Below are 24,379 nucleotides of genomic sequence, written 5' to 3' on the forward strand. Positions count from 1 at the left end.
GGGGGTAGAGTAGGGTGGGAAGGAGGGGCCTTGGGGGAAGGGCTGGAGTGTGGGTGGGGCCTGGGGCAGAGCCGGGGGTCGAGCACCCCCCAGCACATTGGAAAATCGGCATCTGTGCCACCTATTTTTGCATTTTCCAGCGAAAGCCAATGGCAGTTGATGCCTACCTTTTTTAGATGCTTTTGAAAACCCCACCATTAATTCTGCAGGAAATTGTGTCCTAGGTGCTCCCAAAGTTCCAAGTCGCCACTAGTGAGAGGATTTTGCATGATTTTCCCTTATGCCTGGTACAAGCTAAGGACAGAATTTCCTGTAGAAACTTAACATTTCCTGACTTTACTTATTTTCATCCTCTCCCTCAACATTCTAATTTAAAAAAAAATTCTTACCAAAAATAATGAGCGAAAATGAAAAACTCCTCTCTAGATGCATAATGGCTGGACATATACATATTGTCTTTCTGGAGCTTCTGTTGGCTGCTGTACACAGGGTCAGATTAATTAAAGAACCAACTGGTTTATGACCAGGAGCCCTAGAGCTGTAGGCCCTGGCCTTTCAGAACACCTTTATAAAAGTACTCTAGTATTCTACAGGAAAGGTCCCAAGCATGCTGTGTCATGACTGGAAGATGCAGTGTTTGGGACCATTCCTGCAGGATTCTGCATAGCATGGGCTAAAATTATAAAATGGAAAAAAATACTGAAAAATGTCCCTTTTTGAAAACCACTTTTGCCAAAAATAATTTCAAAATTTTTTGTATTGTTCTGGTTTTTTTTATTTAAAAATACCCCCCAATTAAAAGTGTTCTAGCTTTGATGATTTTAGTGTTTGGTTTTCCCCTTTCCTCCACCTTTCGCCCTATTTTTCAGTCAAAGGGGGGAAAAAGGAAAAAATGCGAGAAAGAAACCAAAAAAACTGAAAAGATGAAAATTTCCCAAACCAAAATTTTTTAAGAATAATTATCTCAAATGCATGAAAAACCATTTTTCGCTGGGTTTTTGTGTGTGTGGAAATTGTTAAACCATTTTTGATGTGATCTAATTCTGAAGTTTTTTTAAGCCAGGGTATAATTTAATGGAGTAGTAGTTTACTGGACACCAAATGCTTATTTTACATGTTGGACGTTGTGAATACAAGACATCCTTTCTTTTTCTAGAGCAAAAGTTAAGAAAAGAATGGTAAAAATGAATCTTATTAATGAGGGGAAATGAACAGAATGTTAATAAAAATACTACCTCAGCGGAATTTGAACTCCATCCCTTGGAAAGATTAGTTTGGCCACTGGAGGGCTCCATTATTGTTCCATGAAAGTAACAGACAGATACTGGGAAGATTGAAAACATTAAAAACTGGAATGTCTGACCTATAAAGTTCAAACATAATGTTCAGTCTGAACGAAGATCTATGGGCACACAAATATCTAACCCAAATATTTAATGAAAATCAGAACTAATTTACCTGTTTGGTTCATATGGCACAAAAGAAGTTAAAGGAGAATACTTTTCTTATAGTTTGGCTATCAATGAAGCGTAACTATTAAAATGATGCTTGTATGTGGTATTAGAGTGATTAGGTCTGTGCAAAAAAAAATAAAATTTCATCATTGTAATTTCAGGGAAACAGGACCAGTAGGGTATATAGAATGTAGCACTTTTTCTAGCATTATTGTGGCTAAGTCTTCTCAATAAAAGTTGGCACGTGCAAAAAACAAAAACTGTAATAACAGTGAGCACAGGGAGGAGACCTTGTTCTAGAAGTGCCCCAACATTTTTGTTAAACAGTCATTGTGAGCCATAGCTGTTTTCTAAAGGGTGTAACTTGGGCACGTATAGTCACTTAAAGGGTAAAATCCTGGCCCCACCTGAGTTTTGTTATTGACCTAATTCGAGCCAGGATTTCACCCAAAGAATTAATACAATCGTCAGTATAGGCCCTAATGTGTTACCAGTTAATGGACTACAAAAATTCCAGTTTAAAATTAAATGAAAGCATTTTCAAGTTACAAGAAAATTTAAGTCAAACCTCACTCACATCTATGGCTTCTTGTGTGCTCATGTAAGTTCAGAATTTCTCAGTCTATTTTTTCCCCGTCAGGTTTTGTCGGGGGGGGAGGGGGAGGGGGGGGAAATTAAACCTGAGATCCTGAATGCTAAATTTCACAGAGCCAGATTTTTGCAGCTGAGTTAAGCACTCCTGAAAATAAAGAAAAGGAGTACTTGTGGCACCTTAGAGACAAACAAATTTATTTGAGCCTAAGCTTCCGTGAGCTACAGCTCACTTCATTGGATCCATCATGAGCTGTAGCTCACGAAAGCTTACGCTCAAATAAATTTGTTAGTGTCTAGGGTGCCACAAGTACTCCTTTTCTTTTTGCGGATACAGACTAACACGGCTGCTACTCTGAAACCTGAAAATAAAGGAGGTTTATCAGAAATAGTGAAAGATGCTAGTGGGTATTGCTATGATAAACCCAATAGGGCACTGTTCTTGTTTGATGAAGTGTACTGTACTGTATTAGGCTGATATACCAAACATCATAGGTTTTTTTGGCTTCTTGCCTGCACAAATGATTTCTTTTGGTGCTTAAAACACCGCCCTGGTCCTTTCAATGCAAAGGGAGAAAGAAAAAAAGAGCTTGTGTTGCTTAAAACATGCCTGCTGCGTTTCTGTAGCCCTTCCTCTGGCACAGCACATGTTAATGCTGATCTGCTGGGAGATTGCAATTCTAACATAATGAGATATTAATGAGCTTTGCACATGTCCCTAGCCGCAACAGTTCCCCCCTCCACCTTCCACAAACCTAAGGAGAATCTCTGCTTGTTTTCCTGACGCTGCAATTGTGCCTCTCCCTCCCCCCAGCAAGCACTACTGCACCATTCACCTTAAGCTGCCAGCACTAAAGAGCACCAAATGGGCTGGCACAGTCTTGTTTCCTGGCCTAATGGATGCTTGTTTAAACACTGGAGCTGTTTGCATTGCTGTGGCTCACTGCATGTTAAACACAGTCCTCTGAAACCCTACGCGAATCCAATAAAGGTATCAGCAGTTCAGCGTGGGGAGGCAATTACTATAAGGTCCCAAGTGTGCCTTCTAAGCTCTAGGAAGGAAAATTTGATCGAACAACTAAAAGGAAAATCTGATTCGGCTCAGTATCACGTGGAGGACACAAGGCTTAACTAGAGCCTGGCCTATGGAGGGCAGGAGGAAATCAATGGACGAGCTAGCAAGAGCAACTGCACATTGTTAAGAGGGCTTTAAGCTGGCCTGTTAACAATGCTGGCTGCTGCATTTACCAAGCGTTATTTTAAGAGGTGCCTTTAAAAAAAAAATTATATACTGCCAATTTTTTTTCTTCATCAGTCCTTGAAACAATCCTCTTCTGGGAAGGGTCCCTTCCCTGTGCAGAATCATTGTCATATCAAAGGGGAAGAGAGAAACACAGAAGGGACAGAAATGACAGAGGGCTTGCAGAAACCAAAAAAGGCCTGCCCTTCAGAGAGCATGAAAAGCTAAATCTCAGACTAATGATAGTCAATATTTCAGTGGATCAGCTCTCTATCTGGGCGAGGGCAGGAAATCAAGAGATGCAGAAACTGCATTTCAATTCATTTTATACACTGAAACAAAGGTTTTCTAAAATGTCCCACTTCCTCTGCTTTAAAGTGAGGGACAAAGGGGGGTGGTGGTGATGGTGGGGTCTCCTTCATTATCTAACAGCTTTAAACTGGGCTTCACTCACAGGGCAGCATTGCAACTTATGTGGAAAGTTTTCTAAGCACTTGCTGTGGCCACATTCGCTAACAAGAATCTAGGACTATAGGATTTGCCACACCAGATCAGACCAATGATCCATCAAGTCTGGCATCCTGCCTACAGCAGAGGCCCACACCTGCCACTGTAGAGGAAGCTGATACTCCCCTCCAGCCCCCATATTGCAACTGACTGATCATACAGAGCTGCAAATTAGGGGAAATATCCCCTCTGGAAGCTGCAATGATCGGCTTATGCCTTGAACTTGCTGAACCCAGTTCATTTTAATGACTGACATGGCAGACAGGGCAAGAGAAAGAAACTGTCTGCATATGATGCTATCTGCCATCAACAGTGGCCAGTGGCAGTAGTTGGCTAATGGGCTTAAGGATCAAGCTGTCCCTTAAAAGCATCTTTGGCAGCGTTCTCCTGGGTCAGAAATCCAATGTGATTCTAAGAATTGCTGGCTGAAAGGTAGAGGATTCTGCCAGTTAACTGGAGGATAAATTACTGGAGGATAAATGTCTTGTTGAACTGCAGTCAGCCCCATCTAAAGACACTGCTGTCCTCAAAACAGAAGGGGGAAATGAGCATTTTGTTGTTTAAAAACATGGGGTTTGTTTATTTGTTTTCAATGGGCTTGCGGGAGACTGGGAGGAAAAGACTGTTGGGAAATCCCAAAACTTCACCTTGGGGACCTGGAATTACCCTGTGACTCCATTTTCTCCTGGGATTCAGAATTCAGAGTAGGCGGGGGTCTGTGTGTGCGCAGTGGGGGCGGTCTCAGTACACTGAGTTGAAAATTTTGTCAATAGATTTTTTTTTCCAAACAAACATTTCCCCCCCCCGCCAAAAATTTTTTTTGACAGGAAAACATCAATTTCTTGTTTCCAATTGAAAAAACGACAATGCAAAAGCCTCTCCTGTTTGATTTTTTGATAATCACTGAACACCAATTTTAAACAAGCCAACATTTTGATGAACAAGAAACTATTTTTGTTTTTGTTGAAATTTGCTGAAGGGGGGAGGGAATTCCTTTCTTGATCACCTGTAGATATGAAGCTGTGATCTTGTAACTTCCAGTAGACTGAATTTCCCATTTAAAGCACCTCTCAACAGGGATTGTTACTGATAGGTCAGAGCAAGCCCCTATAAAAGAGCAGTGTCCTCCTCAGTCCTTCGGTTAGACCCATGCAACAACCAGATGAGAGAAACAGACTGCATTCACAGGACTGGAACCCACTCACTTCAATGAGGCTGTTGTGATATCAAGCACTCTCTGCCTCTTGGAGCTAAGGATATCACTTCTATTAAGGCTTGAAAAACCCATTCATTTACCCAGCAATGACACGTGGGGTGATTTCCTGGTAAGGCTGGGGAAAGAGGTGGCTGCTGAAATCATCGGCTTCTGCAGAATCTAACCTTAAAAAAAAGTTTCTAGCCCTGAGGATCGCATAGATAATCTTCCAAAGGTTACTCATGCCAGTACTGTCTCTCTGAGTCTGCAGACATGTGTCGCTCCTGTGGGCCCCAAGCAGCAACACAGTGAAATCAACCAGATTCATTAATGATCATTGGATCCCTGTGGGCAGCAGCAAAACTGACAAGAACCATGTCAATTTTACATTTCTGCTGTTACTTGGGGAAGCGCCAACCAGCAGCAGAGGCAGATTTCCTACTTGCTCTCTTTCAGCAACAATAGGAAGTCAAAAGCTGATACAAAGGATGGAGCCCCTAAGAAGGGTCCAGACACAACATTCCTGTAAAAATCCATGCATTCATTCCCATCAATGTATTGGTCCATCTATGCAACCAATTAGGATTAGAACCTCTTTTTTTTTTTTAATTAAAAATTGGATATTACAGAAATTGATGATTTAGCTGTCCTCCTTCAAGCACTCCAAAGTAAATGTTCCCATTTTCTGTTCCACTGGCAGGCAGGCAAGCAAGCCAATGTTTTCAAGCCCAAATGGAAGTGATGTCCTCAATTCAGATAAGGAAGAGGAGCTATATGATGGTGGGGAACTAGATTTCTCACCAGTGCAGTGCCTTTGGACATCACTAGTGCACCTCTCCGTTTCCATATTCCCTCACCCCAACTAATAGATATACTTGTATGATTAATATACATCTAGAAAATTTTCAAGCTCTCACTTCCCCACCAGTTGATTATCTACTAAATAAAGCCTCCTTCTTCATGAGAAAATCCATGTTAATTGGCACAGTCCTAGTATCACAATACCTTATTTTACACAGTGCCATTAAAGCTGCAGGATCCTAAAGCCCCTCTACAAGCCATATATATCAAAATCACTTCATCTGCCACTAGAATGCAATCACTTCTGGTGGGGAACACTGCAGTTATTTAACAGCAATATCACATGACAGTTTAGGACAGGAAGTGAAGAATATCATATCCTATTGAAATCCGAGGAGAATTTAGGAAGTAGGGTATAATAATTCACTAAGTCTCAAAAACAGACATTTGAGAAAAAACTGCAAATTATTAAAAAAAAAAACCGAAGTATTTCACTGTTTGATTTACAAATGCCATTTCTACCTCAGAGGAGCCTGGTGTTTCCCATCCTTGAGATCTGGCTGAAGGAGATAGGCAAAAAACACATTAAGATTTAAAGCAGCAAGGCATATAGTTCCTCTTTCTTGTCGTCTCTGAGGCCTGGTCTACACCAGGAGTTGAGGTTGAATTTAGCACCATTAAATCGATTTAACCCTGCACCAGTCCACACGACAAAGCCCTTTTTTTCGACTTAAAGGACTCTTAAAATCGATATCCTTACTCCATCCCCGACAAGGGGATTAGCGCTGAAATCAGCCTTACTGGGTCAAATTTGGGGTAGTGTGGACACAATTTGGTGGTATTGGCCTCTGGGAGCTATCCCAGAGTACTCCATTGTGACCGTTCTGGACAGCACTCTCAACTCAGATGCACTGGCCAGGTACACAGGAAAAGGCCCGAGAACTTTTGAATTTCATTTCCTGTTTGGCCAGCGTGGCAAGCTGCAGGTGAGTGCTCATCAGCAGAGGTGACCATGATGGAGTCCCAGAATCGCAAAAGAGCTCCAGCATGGACCGAACGGGAGGTACGGGATCTGATCGCTGTATGGGGAGAGGAATCCGTGCTATCAAAACTCCATTCCAGTTTTCGAAATGCAAAAACACTTGTAAAAATCTCCAAGGGCATGAAGGACAGAGGCAAAAACAGGGACCTGAAGCAGTGCCGCGTGAAATTTAAGGAGCTGAGACAAGCCTACCAGAAAACCAGAGAGGCAAACGGACTCTCCGGGTCAGAGCCCCAAACATGCAGCTTCTATGATGAGCTGCATGCCATTTTAGGGGGTTCACCCACCACTACCCCAACCCTGTGCTTTGACTCCGTCAATGGAGTGGGACGCAACATGGAAGCAGGTTTTGGGGACGAGGAACATGATGAGGAGGAGGTTGAAGATAGCTCACAGCAAGCAAGCAGAGGAACCGGTTTTCCCGACAGCCAGGAACTGTTTCTCACCCTGGACCTGGAGCCAGTACCCCCCAACCCACCCAAGGCTGCCTCCCGGACCCACCAGGTGGAGAAGGGACCTCTGGCGAGTGTACCTTTTTAAATAGTATACATGGTTTAAAAGCAAGCATGTTTAATGATTAATTTGCCCTGGCATTCGCAGCCAGTACAGCTACTGGAAAAGTCTGTTAATGTGTCTGGGGATGGAGTGGAAATCCTCCAGGGACAGCTCCATAAAGCTCTCCTGGATGTACTCTCAAAGCCTTTGTAAAAGGTTTCTGGGGAGGGCAGCCTTATTCCGTCCACCATGGTAGGACACTTTACCACGCCAGGCCAGTAGCACGTAGTCAGGAATCATTGCAGAACAAAGCATTGCAGTGTATGTTTGCTGGCATTCAAACAATATCCGTTCTTTATCTCTCTGTGTTATCCTCAGGAGAGTGATATCATTCATGGTCACCAGGTTGAAATAGGGTGATTTTCTTAAGGGGACATTCAGAGGTGCCCGTTCCTGCTGGGCTGTTTGCCTGTGGCTGAACAGAAATGTTCCCTGCTGTTAGCCATGCGGTGGTGGGAGGGGTTAGCCACGCGGCGGGGGGAGACAAAATGTGACCTTGGAACGAAAGCACATGTGCTATGTATGTAATGTTAACAGCAAGGTTTACCATGAAAGAGTGCACCCACTGTTCTATAAAATGTGTCTTTTTAAATACCACTGTCCCTTTTTTTCCCTCCACCAGCTGCATGTGTTTCCAGGATCACAATATCTTCTCCTTCCCAGAGGCTAGCGAAGATTAGAAGGCGAAAAACATGCAGTTGCGATGAAATGTTTTCTGACCTCATGCTGTCCTCCCACACTGACAGAGCACAGACGAATGTGTGGAGGCAGACAATGTCAGAGTGCAGGAAAGCACAACATGAACGCGAGGAGAGGTGGCGGGCTGAAGAGAGTAAGTGGCAGGCTGAAGAGAGGGCTGAAGATGATAGGTGGTGGCAGCATGATGACAGGAGGTAGGATTCAATGCTGAGGCTGCTGGAGGATCAAACTAATATGCTCCAGTGTATGGTTGAGCTGCCAAAAGGCAGCTGGAGCACAGACCGCCGCTACAGCCCCTGTGTAACCAACCACCCTCCTCCCCAAGTTCCATAGCCTCCTCACCCAGATGCCAAAAACGTGGTTGGGGGGCCTCCGGCCACCCAGCCACTCCACCCCAGAGGATTGCCCAAGCAACAGAAGGCTGGCATTCAATAAGTTTTAAAGTTATAAAGTGCAGTGTGGCCTTGTCCTTCCCTCCTCCCCCACCCCTCCCGGGCTACCTTGGCAGTTATCCCCCTATTTGTGTGATGAATTAATAAAGAATGCGACTTTATTGCCTCTGCAGGCAGTGATTGAAGGGGGAAGGGGAGGGTGGTTAGCTTCCAGGGAAGAAGAGTGAACTGGGGTGGGGTGGGGTGGTTTCATCAAGGAGAAACAAACAGAACTGTCACACCATAGTCTGGCCAGTCATGAAACTGGTTTTCAAAGCTTCTCTGATACGCAGTGCGCCCTCTTGTGCTCTTCTAACCGCCCTGATGTCTGGCTGCACGTAACCAGAGGCCAGACGATTTGCCTCAATTCTCACCCCGCCACAAAAGTCCCCCCTTACTCTCATAGATATTGTGGGGTGCAAAGCAAGCAGTAATAACAATGGGAATATTGGTTTCACTGATGTCTAAGTGAGACAGTAAACTGCGCCAGCGTGCTTTTAAACGCCTAAATGCACATTCTACCAGCATTCTGCACTTGCTCAGCCTGTAGTTGAACAGCTCCTGACTACTGTCCAGGCTGCCTGTGTATGGCTTCATGAGCCATGGCATTAAGGGATAGGAGGGGTCCCCAAGGATAACTATAGGCATTTCAACATCCCCAATGGTTATTTTCTGGTCTGGGAAGAAAGTCCCTTCCTGCAGCTTTTGAAACAGACCAGAGTTCCTGAAGATGCAAGCGTCATGTACCTTTCCCGGCCATCCCACGTTGATGTTGGTGAAACATCCCTTGTGATTGAAAAGTACCCCTTGTGATTTATGGACTCGCTGGCTTGGTGCTCCGGTGCCAAGATAGGGATATGGGTTCCGTCTATGGCCCCACCACAGTTAGGGAATCCCATTGCAGCAAAGCCATCCACTATGACCTGCACATTTCCCAGGGTCACTCCCCTTGATATCAGCAGATCTTTGATTGCGTTGGCTACTTGCATCACAGCAGCCCACACAGTAGATTTGCCCACTCCAAATTGATTCCTGACTGACCGGTAGCTGTCTGGCGTTGCGAGCTCCACAGGGCTATAGCCACTCGCTTCTCAACTGTGAGGGCTGCTCTTGGTATTCTGGAGCTTCAGGGCAGGGGAAAGCAAGTCACAAACTTCCATGAAAGTGCCCTCACGCATGTGAAAGTTTCGCAGCCACTGGGAATTGTCCCAGACCCGCAACACTATGCAGTCCCACCAGTCTGTGCTTGTTTCCTGGACCCAGAATTGGCGTTCCACCTCATGAACCTGCCCCACTAGCACCATGATGCCCACATTGCCAGGGCCTGTGCTTTGAGAGAAGTCTGTGTCCATGTCCTCATCACTCTCGTCACCGTGCTGACGTCGCCTACTTGCCCAGTTTTGCTTTGGAAGGTTCTGGTGCTGCATATACTGCTGGATAATGTGCATGGTGTTTAATATGCTTAAAATTGCCAAAGTGATCTGAGCGGGCTCCATGCTTGCCATGGTATGGCTTCTGCACAGGTAACCCTGGAAAAAAGGCATGAAACGATCGTCTGCCGTTGCTTTCACGGAGGAAGGGAGGGAGGGAGGGCCTGATGACATGTACCCAGAATCACCCATGACAATGTTTTTGCCCCTTTAGGCATTGGGATCTCAACCCAGAATTCCAATGGGCAGTGGAGACTGTGGGAACTGTGGGATAGCTAGCCACAGTGCAACACTCGGGAAGTCGACACTAGCCTCGGTACTGTGGAAGCACTCCACCGAGTTAATGCACTTAATGCACTTAGAGCATTTTGTGTGGGGACATACACAACTGACTATATAAAAACGATTTCTAAAAAAAGACTTCTATAAATTCGACCTAATTTCGTAACGTAGACATACCCTGAGTAACATTTGCCATGTCATGGTTATGTTGCTGGAGTTTGGGTGATTCACTCCTGAGAATAAAGTGGCCTTTTCCAGCACCCAGGATGACACAACGGGGAACATTTTGCACATTAATCAATTTAGTTTGAGGGTAAAGAATTAAATTTATGTCTGTACAATCTGCTTAGATTTAAAATCCTGAACGTTCTTATGATTCACACTGTCAAGAGAGACAGAAGGATTGATAGACCCTACATTTGCTACGAGAAAAAGGAAGAAAAAAATCCCCCCAAGTGTTTCTCACAGCATAATGTCATCTCATCAAATGATGCACAGGGGTGATGCTGAGGTAAAGGAAATGCAGAAAATGCAATTTCCTGCATCATTTCCTCAAGAGAAAATTCAGAGAGAGATTTCATCAGATTAGATATCCAAACAACTATATGCAGATTAAATGTATGTTCTGCAGCTCCATGGCCCAAAGGGAAGTACCCTGGAGACAAGCAGGCAACAAGACAGCTCTGCCTCAGCTGAAGCAGTAGCAGGAGGAGAAGAAGCAGGGAAGAGGACAAAGAGTTGGGGGGAGAGAATAAAGTGGTGTCCATCACCCTCTTCCTTGGTTTCAAGCCCTCAGCCCCCACAGCTCAAGCAGATGCTTCTAGTTCCATTACAAAAGACTAACGTGTTTGAGCTGTTTGTGTTTGGTGGCTATCTGAAAACATGCCCACTCCAATGATAGCTGTCGAAACAGGATGCTAAAGATATAACCTTATATTTCTAAGTGAGTAATGATTTTGGGTACTCAACGTGCAGCATTTTAAAGGGACCTGATTTTCAGAAAGTGCTGAGTGCCGACCATCTGAAATCAGGCCCTTTAAAGATATCTCAGCTTGGGCACTCAAAATCACTAATCACTTTTGAATTTCTCCTCCCTCTCACTCCAGTGTAAATCAGGAGTGATTCCACTGACGTCAATGACATTACACTGGTACAAAAAAAAAAAGTGAATGAGAGGAGAATCAGTCCCATATATGTTGTATAAAAATTGCATCATTATTATCAGCTGTATTTTATTTCAGTGAAACATTATCATATATACATACACTGACAAACTCCTGGCAGAAGCTGCTAACTACACCCATTTTCTGTTGGGTGCTTTAGAAAGCTTACAGAATAAAAATAAGGTTGATGCCATTCATGCTTAAGATAGTTAAGCAAAGCACCCTGGATTCTGGTGGTGAGGGGTAGAATTTTCAAAAGGGTTTAAGAGAATTAAGAGCCTGCATCCCATTTCCAAGAGAAACTTCGGGCAAGTCTACACTACAAAATTAAGCTGACCTAAGTTACGTCGACATACAGCCACTGCAATAATTGAATTACTTTTACATGTCCACATTATGCTATTTGTGTTGGCATCCTCACCAGGAGTGCTTGCACTCATTTAATTGCCAGTGTGGGGCACTGTGGGACAGTTTCTGAAAGGAAGCAACAGTCGATGTAAGCAACACAGTGTGTACACTGACACAATGTCGACCTAACTATATTGACTTAAGCACTATGCCTCTGGCAGAAGTGGAGTTAAGTCAGTGTAATGGGTGAGTTACATCAGTAGGAGCTATATTTTAGTGTGACCAGGGGTTTTCAAACTGGGGGTTGTGACCCCCTCAGGGGATCACAAGGTTATTACATGGGGGTCATGAGCTGTCAGCCTCCACTGCAAACATTGGTTCACCTCCAGCATTTATAATAGTGTTAAATATATTAAAAAAAGTGTTTTTAATTTATAATGGGGGGGTCACACTCAGAGGCTTACTGTGTGAAAGGGGTCATCAGTACAAAAGTTTGAGAACCACTGTTGTAGACGCTTACAGAATTAGATTGACGGAAGCTGCCTTATGTCGACCTAACTCAATAGTGTAGACCAGGCCTTGGACACTTTACATACTTTTGAAAGGGAGGCTCTGAAGTCACTAACATGCTTTTACTTACACTGAATGTACAGAGAACCATCATGTGATCAGCAAGAATTCACATAGTCTTGGACATTAGAACTTGGTTTTACTGAAAGAGTTAATGCTGACCACCACTCAGCCTCACTTCAGGAAAAGGAAACTATCCTTCCACCGCCTCACCAACCACCTCACCATGTTTTGTTAAAGACCTATCAATCTTAATTTATACAACTACTGCATCCCAACAGTAGATTTCCATAGTATGTGTTTCGTTTCCTTTCCTTTCTTACATGGTTAGACAGCAATAGTGACCAATACTGACATTAAAGTATCATAACTGACATGTGAGTTACCAGCCATTGAGGCAGTTCATACCTATTGTTTCAGGCTCTATGTGAGCTCAGGCAGACATTTCTGCATGTGTTACACTCGCTTCAGTCTTGAAGGTTTTTGTTAGCAATTGTAGCAACCAGATACTAATTTTTTTTTTAAATGAAAGCTGAGATTTTGATGAACAATTGTGACAGGTCTATTTTTCCTAGATAGCATTTCAGCCCTCCACCATGGTCACAGCCCAGCCTTTGGGAAACATTGCCTCAATCTCTCTTAAAAGTATTGGGAGATCTTTCATTTCAAGAAGCACAAACAATCTGAAATTAATTTTGATGGGATTATTACATCACACCAGAAAGGCAGGGGAAGAAGGATGACATAAAAAAGGCACTTCCTTCCTGTGGAGTAGGATGACTGCTAAATGCCCCAGGTCTGACAGATAAGAATCAGCTCGCTGGACTTTATCAGAGTGACACTTTTGCTTTGTCTTGTGGGATGCTTTGGAGTACAGAATTTCAAAATTCAACCACAATATCTTTGTGAGCTACACTCAAACTCCAACCTAGAACACAGACTTCAGATTCTAAGTGCCTAGTAACTCACAGACAACTCATAATGCTGTTTGGAAGGGGCCATATTCTAGCTTTGGATACTGGCACACAACTACTATTGAAGTTAACAGAAACCTGTACATTTATCGTAAACCAGACTATAGTCCAAAGTGTTCTACTTTATGTTTTCTTTAACCAGGAAGTCAGGACACTGTTTCCATAGACGAAATATAGTAAATTACCCTGTTGCCCTTGAGATGCTACCCTCTCTCTCTCTCTCTCAATCCGTCTCAGCGCATGGGAAAGGTCATGGATAGGTAAGAAAGTTCATTATATATTTCAGATCTTTGTTAGCTTTCCAAATTGCATTTGTTCAGTTGCAGGGTATTTTTGTCTCTAGTCTGCTCTCTGGTGCAAGAAGAGACAGTGTAGAAAACTTCAGGCAAAAGACAGGTGGATATGTTTCCCCTCTCTTGGCCCTTTCAAATTACCATGGTGGTTTATAGTTTGATTTATGCATGTCTGCTACTTGATAAGTTTCGCTTTGTTGTTAAGTTTTGTATATTTTGCTGTTCTCCTTAGAAAACATGCACACTGATTCCAGCAGCAGCAGCAGGTGGGATGTACAGATTATAAAGAAGGAGAAGAAGAGGAGGAATATAAACACAGTCAAGGACATTCACTGAAATTAGCTTTAAAATGGAACTTGAGAACATTTTTATTAATGATGAGCCCAAACTGAACACCGGATCCAAACATATCCAGACTTGGAGAAATTTGGAATATGAACCTGAACTTCATAGCAATGTCCCATTTTTGTAATAGCTCCAAACAAAATCAGAGCCAGCCTTAGGGGGTAGGTTCCATAGGTAGCCACCCAGGGCCGGCTCTAGGGTTTTTTGACACCCCAAGCAAAAAATTTGCTGCTCCAAGCTCCAAGAGCGCAACTGCCCAAGGGTGGCCGGAAGAACGCCGCCCCTGGGATTGTGCCGCCCCAAGCACGTGCTTGCTTTGCTGGTGCCTAAAGCCAGTCCTGTACCCACCTAATTTCTGTGGCAACTCCTGCCTATGCATCTGCCACTGATTAAGATGACCTCAGGAAGTCTGCTCCCTTGAGTGCAGACCCTGCATTGCTAGGAACAGCAGCAGTGGCCAGGGCCAGGAGCCACCAGAGATCTGTAGTCCAGAGCACCAAAGTGCCTTGTGCTAAGCCCTGACATGAGATCATCATGAAAACAGAAAGCACAAATCTGGATCCGCACTTTGTGGATAGGCCTCTCTCATTTAGATCATAAAGTCTTCAGGACAGGGACCTTGTCTTCAGACCTGCTTTTAAAGCGCCTACAGTAGCACCCTGTTGGTACTAGATAAATATTTACTAATCATCTTTTGTTTTTACTCAGGAAAAGCTTCTCAGGAGAATAACTGACATGAAGGCAAAAAGGCCCAATGGCACAAAAACATACAAAAGCTGGTGACTAGTTCTGCTGTTGTCTCTCTCACTAATTGTTCTTTCTGAAATGGCCTAAAGTTAATGGAAATGTGATCGGACCTTAATGGTAAAATGAGAAAGAAGGGAGCCCCCAAAAATCTAGATTTTAAAACCAGTCTTCCCCCACTCTCTTCTGTAACTGGGACTCTGCCGAAGAGGCACTGGCCCTAGCTCACGTAGTGAATGGCCTGTACTGTTGCTTGCATTTTCTGGGCCTTTTGTCAACTATTAGTGGTTGAGCCTGTCATATACTCTTTGATGTGCAGAGTCAGGACAGCCCATGCCTGCTAAATATTTACCTAATCCAATTTGGCCAACCAAACTTCAGGTCTGATAAATGTATTATAATAATAGACTGCTCTTGACCTTTGCGCCCTTTTGCTTCCTAAGGTCAGCTTTGGGTTTTGTTTGAAAACAAGAACCTAGCAATCATTGTGTTGGGGCCGAGGTTGCGGGGGGGGGGGGGGCAGCTGCGGGAGAGAAAGACACAGAGACTCTCATCAGAGTGCTTTACAATTCACACCCCTGCTGGAAATACATTTACAAGGGAAAAAATTGCAAGAGGTTTCCAGCACTCCCTTTCATGATAGATAGAGGATCATTCCCTAGTGCTTTTCTCCCTTTACTGTCCACACATCCGTGCTTCCCTAGAAAAGAGAGGACAGCGCTTTCTGAGGGCTTGTCTACACTGGCAAGTTTTTGTGCAGTAAAGCAGCTTTATGCGCTCAAACTGCAGACGGGAACACACTGCCAAGCCACTTTGTGCGCAGAAATGCCTAAGTTGCAGTGCTGCAAAAAACCCAGGTCAATGAGAGTCGTAAGGCTACTCGCACAGAGGCTCCAGCGCTCTATTGCCAGTGTAGACACTTGATTGCCTTCTGTGCTGTAATTGGCCTCCGGAGCTGTCCCATAATGCCTCAAGTGACTCAGCTGCCCTGGAGACATGCGCCCCTCCCTTTAAAAGCACCATTTCTGACAGCCGCTGCGTGCTGTGCTGAGCTGCTCCGTTGCTTCCTGACACTGTCTGAACATACAAGACAGCATGCTGACACACTCTCTGTCCCCCAAAACACACAGTCTCTCTCCCCACCTCCACACACACACACACACACTCCCTGTCACACACTCTCCCCCCACTTCGGATGAAAAGCAGCTGGCAATGTAGTAGGATGCCCATGGACAATGGGATTGGGAAACCTGCATCATGTGACACTGTGCCTGCCCCATGAGACATTGCAAACCCTTCCCAAAGCACCCTGCGGCCAGTTGCACAGTGGGATAGCTACCAGAATGCACTGCCGTCTTTGCTGTTGCAAGAACGGCTAATGTGGATGCGTCCAGCATCACAAGGAGCATAGCTTGGACACGCAACAGCGGTTTAATTCCAGCGTTTTAATAAAAATGGTACAACTGGTGGTGCAGAAACTTGCCACTGTAGACATATCCTGAGATGTCCTATTCCCCATGCCCCACCACAATTCCTGTCAGGCAATGCTCTGATTAGCTTTGCAATGGAATAGGGATATATTGAAGAGACACTGAATAAAATTAAAATGCCCCTCCCTGAAATGGCAGATCGTTGTGGAACTTGAAAATAAGATATAAATTGCCTTCAAGGGAAAGGAATACAGATATCGGGTCTAATAACAGTTTTTTTTACAAAAATATGCTGCAGAATTCTTTAGGCAGCAGAGAGGGGAACCAATGGTATGTAACAATTTTCTGCCTATCAGTTCTTGTGCCCAGTTTGTCTCAATAAGCAAAACATTTTGCAGCATCAACCAGCCCAATTTATAGTGCAGGGACCTTCATGAAAGTGGAACAACGTTTAGCAACAGATTTCTCTGCTTAATGTCCTGGGCAAGGTATTAGTGCCAACATCTGTTTTATTAGGCTGTTTTATACCATCCATGTCACTGAAGTGCCCTCTCTTTAGCAAGCAATAGCCCTCCTTGGCCATAAGAATTTCTGAAGAGCTGCTGTCATATGACCCACACAGACGAGATTCTTTTTTTGATCAAATATTAAAACCCTTACAAAATCATTAGTTCTGACTCTCAGTAATCCATCACCCATAATTCCAATAAGCAATGGATGCCTACAGGTTAATGCTTAAATCTCAGTGGTGGAATTTATTTATTTTTACAAATTAAATTATATTTTAAGAAATAACAGATAAAAGCTGATTTATGCAAAACGTTCATTATATTTTCCCAGATGATGCTCTTTTTATTGCCATGCCTCCCCTTTGAAAAACAAACACAAAATTATAAAGACCCGAATCCTGAGGTCTTGACTCTGTTTTTACTAAGGCTATGTCTACACTTGCAGAGTTTTTGCGCTGTCAGTTTCAACGGTGATAGTGAACCAGTGAAAGAAAAGCACTGGTTTGTGTACTCACTTACTTCCACAGGCGTCGGAGAGCGTTTACATTTGCAGCACTCCCCGCAGTGAAGCTCTCTCCATTTTGACGATGGGTCTTGTGGGGTGATCAGGGGGCATCCTGGGTCCCTGCACAGCATCCTCTCCCCAAACACGGATCAGCTCCAGTAGCTCAGCATTGCTCCAAGCAGGGGATCGTTTGGCATTGTCACCTGACCAGATGATAAGTGACCACTTGCCAAGAAAACAGGAAGGGGAGTTTCTAAGTTCCCGGGGCTTTACAGGGGGAGGGGGTGGATGTCTGATGACCATGGTTTGCAGCTAGAACCTTATTCTGCAGGGACTTTGCAAATGCCACTTAGTGGCTCCTCTACCCATAAGGTGAGCTGCCTCAATAGTATCCCTGCACCATGCCAATTGGAGCAATTTTTCTACCCCATGGGATCAGTATAAATGGTTTACCTTCAGACATGTGAATATATGTTGTTGTATTATAAAAGCTTTGCAGGGGGGGAATTTCCACTGGGTGTCACACTGCTGTACTGCATAATCTATCACTAAATCAGAAAACATCTGGCTCTGAAAAAAAAAACGGTTGGGGGGATAAAAATTTATAATCCACACTGCTATTTGAAAATAAAAATGATGTTCCCTCTTGCTAGGTACATTGTATCTATTTTTAATGTATCATATTGAAAAATTAAATCCTGGGGAGAATTTTTTTTGCCCCCATCACTGAGCTGATGTGTCTATAAAAAATGGAGCACCAGAGGTATTGGTTACTTGAGCTAGATTGTTTCTTTAAGGCAGAGCCCATTTAAGGCAGAGCCCATTGCCTCAGAGGGCGCATCGGGAGGCAATCTGCCAGAGAGAGGCACAATGTTTCCTGGAACTCCCTGGCTTTGCTAGTACTGTGTGAGATCCATTTGAATGGCAAAGCACACCTGAGCCTAGGGAGCATGAGGGCAGACACAGAGAGAGTGATTTGCTCCCAGGCAAGGCAGCAGCTCAACAGTAGCTTCCATGCTCACACTGGGCCTAGTGGATAAAGCCTTGGACTAGATGTCAGGAGACTGGGGCTCTTTTCTCAGCTCGGCCATGGATCTGCTGCGTGACCTTGGTCAAGTCACTTCACCTCTCTGTTTCCCATCCCCTCCTTTGTTTAATTAGATGGCCAGTTCCTCAGGGCCAGAGCCATAGTCTTTTACTATGTGTTTGTACCATGTCTAGCACAATGGGGCCACGATCTTGGCTGGGGCCCTGAGGCACAGCTGTAATACAAGTAATCATCATAAACAGGGCGGCTGTTATGCCAGTTACACTGGTTTTGGAGGACTTCTTAATCCCACCTTCCCAGCTGTATCTGGCTGTAAAAGGGCCAAATAAAATCTCATCAAAAATATTAATTAGCTGCAATTTTAAATTAATTTTTCTTTAAACCATTGTGACTATGCTAAAATAAATAAATAAATAACATCCTTGTGACTACTTGTGGACACTCCTGCTCAGAGTGATCTCAGGATTACTTCTGAACATGTCATCCTATCATATCAGCATGGGAAAATAATGCTATTTCATTCTTTAGCTTAAAGACAGGAAAAAAGGCTTCTCTGAAGTCCAAATCACCACGCAGATCCAGTGTCACTTCCTCATTATCTCCTGATTTTCTTCTGCTTTGTTCTATCGTGATTTGCTCATGTGAGCAAGCCCTGAATTTGCGTGAAATGCTTTTAGTAATTACAACTCCCTTTTCTGCAGTTCGGAGGACTTAGCAGCAAACTAACTACATAGATGTTCCAAGGGTTTAGGTGTTCAAAAGCCAGCTAGCTATGGAAGTCAAATGTGCCTGACTGATATGAGAGACATAGTTTCTCTCTGCAGTGGAACCTGTTTACTATAGAGGAGTCATTTTTTCAGAGAACAACTTTACCATGAGCTCAGCCCTGCATTGCATTTTAGCACTTTCTGCAGGATGCTGAGTGCCCTTAACTCCTACTGACTGGACTCCAATGGGAACTGAAGATGGTTACCTACAGGGAACACTCAGAATCTATAGGAATGGGTCACCTAAGTAGAGAGGCTCACTATAAATGGAAATGCCTCTTCCACACAGTGAGATACAGAGTCAATTCAGGACATTCAGGTTACTCAAAAATAAATGGAACTTTTGACTATATCTGAGTTCATGCTGTGTGGGTTCCCGTGCATGTGTATCAAGTATAAGGAGACAGACAATCGCTGCACCGAATGAGGTGAGGGTCTTGAGGAAAACAACATTATGTGATTAGTGTAATTGATTCCCAGGAGGGGAAAGATTAAGGAGCCACACAAAGACTACATTTGTCAGTGCCTAACTTCTCAGTGTTTTACTCTGGAACCTTAACATTCCTTGTTGTTTAAAGTGCAGCACTGTACAGATTCCAAGCGTTCTGCCACTGTCCTTCAGCCCTACCCTGCAACAGTTTAGCTATTATCTGGAGCACAGTGTGCCAGTCTCTTCAAACCACAGAGTGGTTACATCTTGTATTGAGTATTGTAAAGAGCTAGTAGTTATCTCTTTAAGGGAAAGAGTCTGATCTGCATGTATTTTTTATTGTTCACTAATGCAAACTTCCCAATTTACCAGACTTATTTTGCTACCATAATCCTCTAGCAGTTGAACAACCACCAACACAGCCGTGAAGGAGTCTTCCTATTAAAGGCTTAACAGCTAATTCTGGTACAATGCAAAGGTGAACAGTAAGTTACCAATAAATTAAATAAATAAATAAATCGCACACAGCTATAGTAAGCAACATTCCCCCCAAAAGTACTTTCATTTCACTTAGCAGAAAAGCTGAAAGTAGGGTCTATTGTAAACAGCATAGCTGCTATCTTTGGTTCTTGAAGGAATTCCTCTCAAGTTGCATTAAATTTACTTCAACTCCTGCTGCGGTTACAAAAACAAAACAAAAATAGCAGCAAAACTCCTTTACCCGAAGTAAGCAAAGTTTGCAGCATGCTATAATTAAGCTCACATCCTGACAGTGGAAGCATGAAGTTTTATTCTAAATATAGCAGAAGTCTCCTCATTGTACAAAACTCAACTTTTTTTTTTTCAGTGAAATTTATAAATAATTATGTCATCAGTGTCCTCCTTACAATGAACAACTGCTTCTTTTAAAAAAATACAGGGTACTTCACAGCAGGGTTTTAATGTAAGCATTAATGTCACAAAATTAAGAATTTTTTGGTTTACTTATTATCTACATACCACTTACAGTGTGGATGGGGCATTATACAGACAACCAGGAAGATGTAGTCTCTAACTTAACCAGGAAGATGTAGTCTCTGCCTTGAGCAGATAGCCTATACAGCAGACAAAGGGTAGACAAATCCCTGAATTTTCCCCTAATATCAATCTCTTTCCCCAGCTACTAGCTGCTATTTCACATGGCACTTTACCTTTAGCTGGCAAGGCATTAAAGATTCCATCTGCATGGGGTTGGGAGCCATTTTTACTGAATAAATTAAAAGTACAGTTTTAAATCCATTCAGACTAACTCATTTTAAATGCAGTTTGGCTGGCTAATGTGAAAGAGAGTAGACCATGTTTACAAAGAGTTTGGAAATCATGTTTTCGTACAGATCCCTAAGTTATCCCAGGCTCAGATTCTGATCTCAGGTGTACCACTGTAAAACTGGGGTAACTTCACTTCAACAGAGTAACACTGGTGTAAAACCAGAGTAACAAGAAAAGGAGTACTTGTGGCACCTTAGAGACTAACCAATTTATTTGAGCATAAAGCTTTCGTGAGCTACAGCTCACTTCATCAGATGCATACTGTGGAAACTGCAGAAGACATTATATACACAGAGACCATGAAACAATACCTCCTCCCACCCCACTCTCCTGCTGGTAATAGCTTATCTAAAGTGATCACTCTCCTTACAATGTGTATGATAATCAAGTTGGGCCATTTCCAGCACAAATCCAGGTTTTCTCACCCTCCGCCCCCCCACACGGCTAACCTGGTGGCTGAACTTTGTGACTTTGTCCTTACCCATAACTATTTTACATTTGGGGACAAGGTATACCTTCAGATCAGCGGCACTGCTACGGGTACCCGCATGGCCCCACAGTATGCCAACATTTTTATGGCTGATTCAGAACAACGTTTCCTCAGCTCTCGTCCCCTAACGCCCCTACTGTACTTGCGCTATATTGATGACATCTTCATCATCTGGACCCATAGAAAAGAAGCCCTTGAGGAATTCCACCATGATTTCAACAATTTCCATCCCACCATCAACCTCAGCCTGGTCCAGTCCACACAAGAGATCCACTTCCTGGCCACTACAGTGCTAATAAACAATGGTCACATAAACACCACCCTATACCGGAAACCTACTGACCGCTATTCCTACCCACATGCCTCCAGCTTTCACCCTGACCACACCACACGATCCATCGTCTAGAGCCAAGCTCTGCGATACAACCGCATTTGCTCCAACCCCTCAGACAGAGACAAACACCTACAAGAGCTCTATCAAGCATTCTTACAACTACAATACCCACCTGCGGAAGTGAAGAAACAGATTGATAGAGCCAGAAGAGTTCCCAGAAGTCACCTACTACAGGACAGGTCTAACAAAGAAAATAACAGAACGCCACTAGCCGTCACCTTCAGCCCCCAACTAAAACCCCTCCAACGCATTATTAAGGATCTACAACCTATCCTGAAGGATGACCCAACACTCTCACAAATCTTGGGAGACAGGCCAGTCCTTGCCTACAGACAGCCCGCCAACCTGAAGCAAATACTCACCAACAACCACATACCACACAACAGAACCACTAACCCAGGAACCTATCCTTGCAACAAAGCCCGTTGACAACTGTGCCCACATATCTATTCAGGGGACACCATCACAGGGCCTAATAACATTAGCCACACTATCAGAGGCTCATTCACCTGCACATCCACCAATGTGATATATGGGGTGGGAGGAGGTATTGTTTCATGGTCTCTGTGTGTATATAATGTCTTCTGCAGTTTCCACAGTATGCATCCGATGAAGTGAGCTGTAGCTCACGAAAGCTTATGCTCAAATAAATTAGTTAGTCTCTAAGGTGCCACAAGTACTCCTTTTCTTTTTGTGAATACAGACTAACACGGCTGTTACTCTGAAACCAGTAACAAGATATAATCTGCTCTGTGTTCCAATTTGGGGGTTTTGGCTCAGATTCTGGGCCTCAATCCAGACTTTATGCCACTCCTGGAGTGGGAAATTCCTATGGCTCTACACCACCTAGTTCTGAAGCCCCTGTTATAAGGCTGTGCCCCCGGGATGAGGTGACATGTAGTGGCAGAATGGGTGTGGCTGGAGCAGTCTGTGCTTCAATTATTTTGGTCCACAGGCAGCTAGGGGAAATTGATATAAAAGGTAAAGCAGGACCCCAGACAAATCCAGAATTCATGGCATAAAGCCACTTTTGCCCCATCCTGCAACCCTTCCGGGCTATGCCTCCTGTGAAGGGCAACAGAGACTTGGGGCCTTTGGGCCTAATTCTGATTTCATTTACCCTGATATTAATCATCAGTGACATTGGAGTTACTGCAGTGCAAGATAAGTATCAGGTTTTTAGGCTGGAAATGGTTTCCAAAGTCAACTTACACACAGCTTGGCCCTGTGCACACTGACTAACCAGACTGTGTTGAAACTCAGTTAGCCTGAGGCAGTTCAATGGTGTTTTAAAGCAAACACATTTCCTGGCTCAGTGTAGGCAGAGGCCCTGTGGCACCCTGCTAGATAGATCTACATTGCAATACAAAGCCCAGACAACAATAAGCAATAAAGGCAATAGAGCTGTCTCTCATCCCTTCCCCATCTCGGTCCAGAGGCTGAACTCATCCATGGTACAAGCGCTCTGCCATCTAGTCAATTTACAAAAAAAACCAGTGTGAGGTCATCTCAATATGTATTTTTGCCCTACCTCAGGGCACTCAAAATTTGCCAAACTAAAAGCCCACAGTGACAAATTGCCAGGAGCTTGAAGACAGCCCCTAATTACCATAAAATGGAGTAAACAACAGACAGGCCCCAGCATGCAATTCTCCATATTGATTGGAGCACTCTGTAGTGTCTGCAGGATTCATCTCCATATTAAAGATGAAGGCAGAAATGGACCATGACGACAACATTTTGTGAGCTCTATTTTTGTCTTGGGGCCACTCTATGGCCTACCAGGGACAACCAAATACTATCACCTGAATAAAAGGAACTGGTACACACTGCTGCTTTAACAATCCGTGTCAGCGGCTCAAATGGGATTTTTAATGCCTCTCCTATTTTGTACAACATCATACACAGTGCTCTGCTCTCTCCTACTGCACATATCATACCCACAAAGAAAAGCTATGTAGGTTGTGGGTCACATCCATTCCCATAAAAAACTACCCCAAGCCCTACATTTTGCAAGAGTCTCCCTATTTTGCCTGGGAGCCATGAACATGTCACAATGAGCAAATCCGCCATTTACTCTAAGCTGTTTTCCTTGTGGTTTCTTCAGTAGCATGCATGCATGCCTTCAATGTTTACTGTCAGCAATTTTCAACATGCTGACATGGCTAAAAGTGACCACAAAGCCAATGCAAGCAGGCAAGAAGGAGAGACAGAAGTGGAAATGCCAGAACTTTGTACTTCTGCAGCTACAACTAACCTGGTTCCCTGATTATCACGGAGAAAAGATTTGATTAGTGCAGCTTGGAACAGCATCACCTTTCTCCTCCTTTTTTATTAGCCAACAGAGCATTGTTCCTGATGTTGCTATTTTTGTGGCTGACGCATGGAAAGTGGAGGAGGAGGGAGCCATTCCCTCTACAAACGTTACATTTCTCTCCCTGCTGTTGGCTCAAACAGGGCTGTGCTGCTTTTCCAGCAGCTTTGTGAACTTCTCCTCCCAAGTTTTGCTCCAGAAGGGGATATTTTTCTCAATTTTTTAAAAACAGAAACTGAAAGCTACGTAAACAAAAACAGTGCCTGAACATAGTTAGGGACTAATTAGTGGGGACATGTACAAACAGAGTTGAAAGGACAATCATCAAAAAGTTTAGGTCCCGAATTTGACCCACTTTCAAGTCATTGTAATCTGTTGAGAACTGACATCCAGATTCTAAATAGCTATTGTTGATTTTTTTTAAAGTAAAATATCTATAATAAAATATTATTAATGTAAGGACTTGTAATGTTTTGTGCATAGCTGGCCGAGGAAGCAAAAATTAACAGGTCCTCCTTCC

General features: G+C 43.6%; 1 protein-coding gene across 2 annotated transcripts in view; it reads right to left on the reverse strand.

The window, feature by feature from the left end:
• Positions 1-24,379, reverse strand: part of MAML3 (mastermind like transcriptional coactivator 3) — a 349,702-nt gene that overhangs the window by 151,221 nt on the left and 174,102 nt on the right. Inside the window, exon 1 of one of the 2 annotated variants that reach the window (XM_078852483.1) lies at positions 17,123-17,272. The exons of the other annotated variant lie outside the window; for it this stretch is intronic. Within the exon in view, the coding sequence (XP_078708609.1) occupies positions 17,123-17,239 (117 nt within the window). The 5' untranslated portion in view covers positions 17,240-17,272. Of the gene's footprint in view, positions 1-17,122; positions 17,273-24,379 lie in introns of those variants that run through there. 2 annotated transcript variants of the gene reach the window in all.

This window comes from Lepidochelys kempii, chromosome 4 (genome assembly GCF_965140285.1).
Source record: "Lepidochelys kempii isolate rLepKem1 chromosome 4, rLepKem1.hap1, whole genome shotgun sequence".
NCBI classification, from domain to species: domain Eukaryota; kingdom Metazoa; phylum Chordata; order Testudines; family Cheloniidae; genus Lepidochelys; species Lepidochelys kempii.